At 47.5% G+C, this 10,422-nt stretch overlaps 1 protein-coding gene across 3 annotated transcripts in view; it reads left to right on the plus strand.

Moving 5' to 3' along the window:
• The window catches only part of LOC115180292 (apoptotic protease-activating factor 1), a 77,298-nt gene that overhangs the window by 14,117 nt on the left and 52,759 nt on the right, over positions 1-10,422 (plus strand). For 2 of the 3 annotated variants that reach the window (XM_029742266.1, XM_029742264.1), the window contains exons 8-21: positions 115-353; positions 751-918; positions 1,697-1,828; positions 2,460-2,573; positions 3,024-3,208; positions 3,552-3,678; positions 3,788-3,913; positions 4,101-4,241; positions 6,116-6,241; positions 6,593-6,745; positions 9,063-9,191; positions 9,358-9,483; positions 9,726-9,845; positions 9,939-10,064. In XM_029742266.1, coding sequence (XP_029598126.1) covers positions 115-353; positions 751-918; positions 1,697-1,828; positions 2,460-2,573; positions 3,024-3,208; positions 3,552-3,678; positions 3,788-3,913; positions 4,101-4,241; positions 6,116-6,241; positions 6,593-6,745; positions 9,063-9,191; positions 9,358-9,483; positions 9,726-9,845; positions 9,939-10,064 — 2,012 coding nt within the window. Of the gene's footprint in view, positions 1-114; positions 354-750; positions 919-1,696; positions 1,829-2,227; positions 2,366-2,459; positions 2,574-3,023; positions 3,209-3,551; positions 3,679-3,787; positions 3,914-4,100; positions 4,242-6,115; positions 6,242-6,592; positions 6,746-9,062; positions 9,192-9,357; positions 9,484-9,725; positions 9,846-9,938; positions 10,065-10,422 lie in introns of those variants that run through there. The other variant, XM_029742267.1, reaches the window with a different exon arrangement.

A 10,422-nucleotide genomic window follows, 5' to 3' on the forward strand; every position in this document is an offset into this window, starting at 1 on the left:
ACAGAAATGACATTTGTATTTATTAGTTTTGATACATCTCAACTCTTAAACTATAAAACTCTTGGCACAATCAACCAGCCTACCTAAACCCCTCTACCCTCCTTTCTTCCCCAGGCTCCCCCTTGGTGGTGTCCCTAATCGGGGCCCTGCTGCGGGAGTTCCCGGACCGCTGGGCCTACTACCTGCACACGCTCCAGCAGAAGAAGTTCAAGCGTATCCGTAAGTCGTCTTCGTATGACTACGATGCCCTTGACCAGGCCATGGCTGCCAGCATCCAGGTCCTGTCTGAGGAACACAGGGAGCTGTACATTGACCTCACCGTGCTGGAGAAGGACGTCAAAGTACCTGCCAAGGTCAGACTGGCCGGGGGGGATCATGGTTAGGCTTGGGTAGGAAAGGTTAGATTCGGCTAGGCTTGGTTAGGTCAGGTTAGGCTAAAATAAGCTAGGCTACAGTAGGTTAGGGTAAGGCTGTCTGCCACCTTCAGCCAAAAAGTATTCACAACCCATGGAGACATTGTGAGCTGTCCTTGTGGAAAGAAGGAGGGAATAAGATAATAAGAGATCAGAAATGACAAGGAAACAGGTCGTTGTCTCTGAATTGAAGCCTGTTCTTCCATCAAAGGAGGTTGCTGAGGGGAGGATGGCTCATAATAATGTCTGGAATAGCGTTCAGCCATTACTATGAGCCAGTCCTCCCCAATTAAGGTGCCATCACCAATCTGTGTCTTCCATGTTCCTCTGCCTGCAGGTTCTGTCGGTTCTGTGGGATCTAGAACCGGAGGAGGTGGAGGACGTTCTCCAGGACTTTGTGAACAAGTCCCTACTGTTCCGTGACTGTCACCACCGGCCCTACCTCTACTACCTCCACGACCTCCAGCTGGACTTCCTGGCTGAGATGAACCGCTCTGGTCTAGAAGTGGGTCTCATACACTCCAACCAGTTGAGGCTGCTGAGAGGAGGACGACTCATGATAATGTTCCGAATGGAGTGAATGGAATGGTATTAAACACTCCATTCCAGCCATTATTATGAGCCGTCCTCCCCTCAGCAGCCTCCACTGACTCCAACATACACACCTCTACCTTCATTTACATAGGGTTGTTATGTATGCTGGTGGCCATTTTGAAATATATCTAAAGTTTGATGTTTGTTAACTTTTGTCAAATGTGTTGGAATTAATTAATATTTTCTGAAATCCAATATAAGGAAAACACTGTCTTCTAGATAATCAATGTACATAGAATTTGGAAAACTAGACAGTCGCTTATAGAATGAATCAGTTAGACTCATGTCTTCTATGCCCTGCATTATTGGGACATCAATCTACTATAATTAAGCAATAAGGTCTGAGGGGTTTGTGATATATGGCCAATATACCATGGCTAAGGGCTGTGTCCAGGCACTCCGTGTTGCGTCGTGCTTAAGAACAGCCCTTCGCTGTGGTATATTGGCCATATATCACAAACCCCTGAGGTGCCTTATTGCTATTATAAACTGGTTACCAATGTAATTAAAGCAGTTAAAATAAATGTTTTGTCATATCTGTGCTATATGGTCTGTTATACCACGGCTGTCAACCAATCAGCATTCAGGGCGTTAAAACCACCCAGTTTATAATATGGTATGTATTTGAACAAGTGTGTGTGTGTGTGTGTGTGTGTGTGTGTGTGTGTGTGTGTGTGTGTGTGTTCCAGAGCCTCCACACCAAGGTGGTGCGTCAGTACCAGCAGCGCTACAGCCAGGGTCCCCCCACCTCAGGAGATGAAGAGTGCCTCTACTGGTTCAGATTCCTCACCTACCACATGGCCAAGGCCAACCTCACACAGGTACACGCACACACAACCCACACATCTAAATCAAGTCAACATTTTTGGGTCGCGTACACAGTTTAGCAGATGTTTAGCGGGTGCAGGGAAATGCTTGTGTTACTAGCTCCTAACAGGTACACAAATAATCAAAAACTAAATCCAATTAACAACCCAAACAACACTTTCAGAGCTTGTGTTTGAGCTTGTGTGAGTTTGAGCTTGTTTGAGCTGGTGTTTGAGCTGGTGTGTGAGTTTGAGCTGGAGTGTGAGAGAGAGCTGGTGTGTGAGAGAGAGCTGGTGTGTGAGAGCTGGTGTGAGTGTGTGTTTTGTTTGAGCTGGTGTGTGAGTTTGAGCTGGTGTGTGAGTGAGAGCTAGTGTGTGTTTTGTGAGCGAGTCTATCTTTGCGTCTTGCTACAGGAGATGGTGTGATGGCTGTTCAACAGTCTGATGGAGATAAAAGCACCACTCTGTATGATGGAGGCCTTCGCCAGACAAGCACAAGTCGCTAACGTCTTTCTGTCTCTCTTTCTGTTACCCTTACACCCCTCCCTTCCTTCTCTCCCCTCTTCCCCCCCCTCTCCCTCTTTTTCTGTTACCCTTACACCCCTCCCTTCCTTCTCTCCCCTCTTCCCCCCCTCTCTCCCTTTAGGAGTTGTGCTCTCTGATGTTCTCTCTGGACTGGGTCAGAACTAAGGCTCAGATTATGGGACCGGCTCATCTCATCAATGACTATGTGGAGTACGGCGCCATACTGGACAAAGAGGTCAGCATTTGATCAACACCAAGTTCAGTGAGGAACTCAGTGTACCCTGTTCTATCCTCATTTGATTTGGTTTTCAGATCTTGCGGTTGGTATCAATTCCTCGTAAGTCAATGGTGGCCTAGCGGTTAAGAGCATTGGGCCAGTAACCAAAACGTTGCTGGTTTGAATTCCTGGGCCGACTAGGTGAACAATTTGTCCTTGTGCCCTTGAGCAAGGCACTTAACCCTAATTGCTCCTGTAAGTCTCTCTGGATAAGAGCGTCTGCTAAATGACTACAATGTAGAAATGTCAATGCAAGAAACAGTTACTCGTTTCATGCCTGTGAATACAATTGTTTTGTTCCAATCTCTCCTTTCTCCCGCGGTGTGTACTTGTTCAATTCCCCTCATGGTTTTGAAACACCCCGTTTGTCACATCCTCGCTGTGAGTCTCTTTTTATGGTCCCCCCAGAACAGCGAGGTGCGGGGCCACTTCCAGGAGTTCCTGTCTCTGAACGGCCACCAGTTGGAGCAGCGTCCGTTCCCTGACGTAGTGCAGCTGGCCCTGTCCCAGCCAGACTCCTCTGAGGTGTACCGCCAGGCCCTGCTGCAGGCGCAGGAGAGGGCCACCAGAGGGGGACTCTACCTTGACTGGATGTCAGTAGTAGGCCCATACACACTGCTCATGTGCTTATAAGCGTACTCACTCCTTAATCGGTGTGTACAGTATTGACCCCTACCTCTTACTCCCTAGCCCTTATGCATTCCATTCCCCAGTCAACCATACCCTAACCATAGAGTTGGTTTTGTGTTGCAATTACCACAAAGCCTGTTTTAGCGTAGTGTCAGTGGCACTGCCCATGCTAAAACAGAAGCCATTGTAAATGCCCTCTATCCAACTCTATGACTCCAACTCTATGACCCTCACTCTAAGTTTCAGTCTCATTCCCTGATGTTCAACTTCCTCTAACATCCCCTCATGCTCACGTTCTCGTTCCAGGAACAAAAGTAGTCTGAAGAGCCTGTCTCGTCTGGTGGTCCAGCCCCACCAGGGGTCCATCTACGCTGCCTGCTTCTCCCACGACGGCACCAAGATCGCCTCCTGTGGCTCCAGCAAGACACTGCGAGTAAGACACACATTTTTTAAAAATAAATCTTCACCCACTGTATATCCCACACATCCCTGTTTGTGTGAGTGGGTGTCCTCTATAAACTCTACCCTGTGTGCGTCTCCAGGTGTTTAAGAGCACCTCTGGGGAGAAGATGCTGGAGATCCAAGCCCACGACGATGAGGTGCTCTGCTGCGCCTTCTCTCCAGATGACCGTCTCCTAGCAACCTGCTCCAGTGATAGGAAGGTCAAGGTATGGTGTGGAACCCTCCACTCTGCCATTCAAACTTTGGACAGACTTCAGACAGACTTACCTGACAACCCGACTTCTACAGACGGAAGTCGTTTGTCTGTCTCTAATCTGTGTTGTGTGTCAGGTTTGGAAAGCAAATAAAATAGTTGTATATCTGTGTAAGTACAGTATCTGTGTTGTGTGCCAGGTTTGGAACGTGGAGCGTGGGACTCTGATGAGGATGTTTGAGGAGGAACACGAGGAGCAGGTCAACCACTGTCAGTTCACCAACACACGTCGACGCCTCCTACTGGCCACCTGTTCCAACGACAAGTTCTTGAACACCAAGGTGAGCCTGTGTGTCTGTTCTGTGTGTGTGTGTGTGTGTGTGTGTGTGTGCCTGTTTCTGTTGTGTGTCTGTGTGTGTGATTTTTAAAACCATGAAGTAGGCCACATTTTCTGCACTCTGGCTATAAGATATATATATATATATATATTATGGTGGGAGATGTGTGTGTATACATACATACATACATACATACATACATACATACATACATACATACATACATACATACATCTCTTATATCCAGAGTGCAGAAAATGTGGATGGCCTACTTCATGGTTTTATATATATACTGCTCACACTTAAACAACACAATGTAACTCCAAGTGTCACGTTTCACTTCTGTGAAATCAAACTGTCCACTTAGGAAGCAACACTGATTGACAATAAATGTCACATGCTGTTGTGCAAATGGAATAGACAACAGGTGGAAATTATAGGCAATTAGCAAGACACCCCCAATAAAGGAGTGGTTCTGCAGGTGGGGACCACAGACCACTTCTCAGTTCCTATGCTTCCTGGCTGATGTTTTGGTCACTTTTGAATGCTGGCGGTGCTTTCACTCTAGTGGTAGCATGAGACGGAGTCTACAACCCACACAAGTGGCTCAGGTAGTGCAGCTCATCCAGGATGGCACATCAATGCGAGCTATGGCAAGAAGGTTTGCTGTGTCTGTCAGCGTAGTGTCCAGAGCATGGAGGCGCTACCAGGAGACAGGCCAGTACATCAGGAGACGTGGAGGAGGCCGTGGGAGGGCAACAACCCAGCAGCAGGACCGCTACCTCCGCCTTTGTGCAAGGAGGAGCAGGAGGAGCACTGCCAAAATGACCTCCAGCAGGCCACAAATGTGCATGTGTCTGCTCAAACGGTCAGAAACAGACTCCATGAGGGTGGTATGAGGGCCCGACGTCCACAGGTGGGGGTTGTGCTTACAGCCCAACACCGTGCAGGACGTTTGGCATTTGCCAGAGAACACCAAGATTGGCAAATTCGCCACTGGCGCCCTGTGCTCTTCACAGATGAAAGCAGGTTCACACTGAGCACGTGACAGGCGTGACAGAGTCTGGAGACGCCGTGGAGAACGTTCTGCTGCCTGCAACATCCTCCAGCATGACCGGTTTGGCGGTGGGTCAGTCATGGTGTGGGGTGGCATTTCTTTGGGGGGCCGCACAGCCCTCCATGTGCTCGCCAGAGGTAGCCTGACTGCCATTAGGTACCAAGATGAGATCCTCAGACCCCTTGTGAGTCCATATGCTGGTGCGGTTGGCCCTGGGTTCCTCCTAATGCAAGACGATGCGAGACCTCATGTGGCTGGAGTGTGTCAGCAGTTCCTGCAAGAGGAAGGCATTGATGCTATGGACTGGCCCGCCCGTTCCCCAGACCTGAATCCAATTGAGCACATCTGGGACATCATGTCTCGCTCCATCCACCAACGCCACGTTGCACCACAGACTGTCCAGGAGTTGGCGGATGCTTTAGTCCAGGTCTGGGAGGAGATCCCTCAGGAGACCATCCGCCACCTCATCAGGAGCATGCCCAGGCGTTGTAGGGAGGTCATACAGGCACGTGGAGGCCACACACACTACTGAGCCTCATTTTGACTTGTTTTAAGGACATCACATCAAAGTTGGATCAGCCTGTAGTGTGGTTTTCCACTTTTAATTTTGAGTGTGACTCCAAATCCAGACCTCCATGGGTTGATAAATTGGATTTCCATTGATTATTTTTGTGTGATTTTGTTGTCAGCACATTCAACTATGTAAAGAAAAAAGTATTTAATAAGATTATTTCTCTCATTCAGATCTAGGATGTGTTGTTTAAGTGTTCCCTTTATTTTTTTGAGCAGTATATATCTCCCACCCTCTCTCTCTGTCTAGCTGTGGAACATCAATAAACCCTCCTCCCAGAACACCATGTTTGGTCATTTGGAGCCTGTCAATCACTGCTGTTTCTCCCCTGATGATGCCTACCTCTCCACCTCTTCCAGCGACGGAACCCTGAAGGTGGGCGGGGCATAGTCACCACCTATGGCTTTGTGTGTTTTATATTAGCAAATATAGATAAAGGTTTTTCATTTAGGTGTAGACTACTAGTATGTATTTAACAACATTAATTGTACGTACCTATGTGTGAGGGTGTACTTTGAATCATACTTTGAATCAGGTAGCATTTGTGTTAAAAAAAGGTGACCCATTTTTCCCGTGTCCAAGGGCATTGAAATATTTGATATTGATTTATACACTTTGTTCTGTTGGAATTTAGAATTCCCAAATCAAAGCTTTTGATTATGTGTTTCTGTGCACGTATGTGTACATGTGTGCGTGCCTACCTGTGTGCTTGCGTGTGTGTTTCAGCTGTGGGAGGTGTCCTCAGCCAATGAGTGGAAGTCCATAGATGTGGCGGACATGTTCCCGGAGCAGAGAGAGCAGACTGCAGTCATGGTGAAGTGCAGCACCTGGTCAGCAGACGGCAGGACCATCATCTGTGCTGCCAGGAACGCAGTCTTTGTGAGTGTTGAAGAGCCAGCCCTCCCCTGCTGAGTGAGTAAGCCTCTGCTCTGCTCTGTCAGGCTGGCATGGGGCCGTGGCGTGGGCACAGGGACTGAGGGGTGGTCCCCTGGCGGAGCTCCATGACTCGGACCAGATTTGTTTAGCATGTTGCGATTCATCAGAGTAGGAGCTGGCAGAATGTTGAATGGACTTCGGTAACTGGGGGACATGAGCTAATGCTCATGCTATGGCTAATACTACACTGAACAAAAATAGAAACGCAACATGCAACAATTTCAAAGATTTTACTGAGTTACAGTTCATAAAAGGAAATCAGTCAATTGAAATAAATAAATTTGTTCCTAATCTATAGATTTCACATGACTGTGAATACAGATATGTATCTGTTGGTCACAGATACCTTAAAAAGAAGAGTAGGGAGTGGATCAGAAAACCAGTCAGTATCTGGTGTGACCACCATTTGCTTCATGCAGCACGACACATCTCCTTTGCATAGAATTGATCAGGCTGTTGATTGTGTCCTGTGGAATGTTGTGGCTGTGGACAACAAGCACGCAGATGAGCTTCCCTGAGACGGTTTCTGACAGTTTGTGCAGAAATTCTTCGGTTGTGCAAACCCACAGTTTCATCAGCTGTCCGGGTGGCTGGTCTCAGACGATCCCGCAGGGGAAGAAGCCGAATGCGAAGGTCTTGGGCTGGCGTGTTTACACGTGGTCTGCGGTTGTGAGGCCGGTTGGACGTACTGCCAAATTCTTTGGAGGCGGCTTATGGTAAAGAAATGAACATTAAATTCTCTGGCAACAGCTCTTATGGACATTCCTGCAGTCAGCATGACAATTGCACACTCCCTCAACTTGAGACATCTATGGCATTAACTACATAACGTCAATTGTGTACAAACATTGCACCCCCCTTGCCCTCAGAACAGCCTCATTTCGTCGGGGCATCGACTCTACAAAGTGTTCCACAGGGATGCTGGCCCATGTTGACTCCATTGCTTCCCACAGTTGTGTCAAGTTGGCTGGATGTCCTTTGTGTGGTGGGCCATTCTTGATAAAACTGTGATAAACCCAGCAGCGTTGTAGTTTTTGACATAAACCAGTGCGCCTGGCACCTACTACCATACCCCGATCAAAGGCACTTCAATATTTTGTCTTGCCCATTGACCCTCTGAATGTCACACATACACAATACATTTTTCAATTGTCTCAAGGCTTAAAAACCCTTCTTTAACCTGTCTCCTCCCCTTCATCTACACTGATTGAAGTGGATTTAACAAGTGACATCAATAAGGTTTTTACCAGGATTCACCTGGTCAGTCTGTCATGGAAAGAGCAGGTGTTCATAATGTGTTGTACACTGTGTCGATGCACTGCGTAGCCTATCTGTCAAATTCTGTCAATATATTTGTGTTTAGCGGTATGTTCTTGTCTAGCAACTGCGCCTAGAGCAATCTGTCCGTGAAGCAATGAGAATGCCCTGGACAACTTGTCTTTCATGTTTTGGTATTTGGGCCTGTCTGCCCATCAGAGGGTAGAAGCGTGTGTTCTGACTGAGAATGAAGCCGTCCCACTCCTGGGAAATGTAAAGGTCTCTGTGTGTCTGTTCTCTCCACTCCAGGAATCAGAGTGGTGTTGAATGTCAGAGTGGTGTTGAATGTCAGAGTTGTCAGTTTGTAGGCTAGTATTGATAGTAGAATAGATAGCTTGATGGACTTTTAAAAAATTATGGCACGTAGAAACAGCAGTTGGAACTCTTTTGTTTTCCACCTCAATTTCTCTCCTTCTGTTTCCCTTTCTTTTCTTCGGTCTGCTTGTCCCTTCACAATCCCACACTTTGCCAAGTTGGAAGATATGGAAATCATCATCGATGGTTGAGATGCATGTTGACATGTATTGTCATGAGTCTTGCCCTGGAGGCAGAACTGAGTGGTTTCTGCTAGATGGGACAGCTGCAAAGTCAGAAACATTCATGATAACAAAACCTGCAGTTGAGACTTCACTTAGCAGCTTATCAGGCTATTACCATATTGCTTCCATCAAATCCCATCCTGTCATGTCCTTCACAGTTCACATTACATTTGAGTCATTTAGCAAAGACTCCAGAGCACCTTTAGATCTCTACATGGTCCGACCTAACAACCTCTGAGCCCTCCAAGGGGCCATCAAGAAATGTCTAGAAAGTTAGCTAATGCACAAGCTAATCACTAGCAAATGCATGGAAGCCATTTTGTGCCCCCCATATTGGCAGTTGCACTAGAGTGATCACCAGCTATAACTATGGTGTAGAGACAGATCCCTCCTGCTGTTCCCAGGTGTTTGATGTAGAGACGGCAGCCATGTTGTTGGAGATTCGGACCAGTCGTCTGAGCACGGTGCAGTACTGTCACGCCTGTCCCAGCAGCAACCTGGTGGCCATCGCACTGTCACACTATGCTGTGGAGGTACACACACACACACACACACACACACACACACACACACACACACACACACAGCCTGTTGACTATTACACTGTGCCATGTAGGTACACACATGGTGGCTATAGCCCTATCAAACTACTACACCATCATACGGCAGGATATGACATCATACGTCTCTTCCCTCCAGCTGTGGGACATAGAGACCAGTAAGAAGATGGCTGACTGTAGTGGTCATCTGAGCTGGGTCCATGGAGTCCAGTTCTCCCCTGACGGATCTCTACTGCTCTCCTGTTCTGACGACCAGACCGTCAGGGTAAGTGTGTGTGTCTGTGTGTGTGTGTGTGTGTGCGCGTCTGCTGTCTGTCTGTCAATAATTTGTCCAATCTGTCTTCATCAGTTAACCCTTCTCGTGACATATTGTACTTAACCATTTAACCTTTTTAATGGCATAAAAAATGTGATTCCTTTGTGTGTGTGTGTGTGTGTGTGTGTGTGTGTGTGTGTGTGTGTGTGTGTGTGTGTGTGTGTGTGTGTGTGTGTGTGTGTGTGTGTTAGGTGTGGGAGACCAATAGAGTCCACACCTCCTCGGCTGTCTGTCTGAAGAGGGACTCTGACGTGCTCTTTAACAATGGTGACATTACCGTGGTCGCCGCCGACAACCGCAACAGACTGCAGGTGAGAGGGCTCGGCTGAACTCGTGCGTGCGTGCGTGCGCTTACAGATGTGACAGGTGTTAACCCAGCAGGCTGACGAGTGTGTGTGTGTCAGGTGAGGAATGGGAGGACCGGAGCGGTGATGTTCCAGTCAGAGGACCAGAAGTCTCGTATACGCTGCACTGCTATCTGCTCACAGACCTCAGCCGTGGGGCTGGGACGAGAGGATGGGACGATACAGGTACACATACACATATGCACACACACATATACACACTTTACCCTCACACACATACCAGAAAGCAAAACTCTTCAAGGACACAAAAGTAGGAAAATGCTTACGTATAATTTATGCTTAACTTGACAAAAGTGCAGGTGCTATGAGGGAAAAGTGGCAGAAATGTAAAAGGCTTTTTGGCTGGAGAAGAGGGTATCACTGCCAAACTTGATAAAGACCAACTGAGCTGTAGGAAAGGCAGGAAGAGACATTTTTGCAGGTTAAGCTGGACACAATGTTACACCAAAACTAAGTTTGACAGTTTTACCACTGGTGCTGTTCTATTAGCATTGTGACTACTGTGGTCTGCCTATGCTTGGAA

Source organism: Salmo trutta, chromosome 40, assembly GCF_901001165.1.
Source record: "Salmo trutta chromosome 40, fSalTru1.1, whole genome shotgun sequence".
Classification (NCBI taxonomy): domain Eukaryota; kingdom Metazoa; phylum Chordata; class Actinopteri; order Salmoniformes; family Salmonidae; genus Salmo; species Salmo trutta.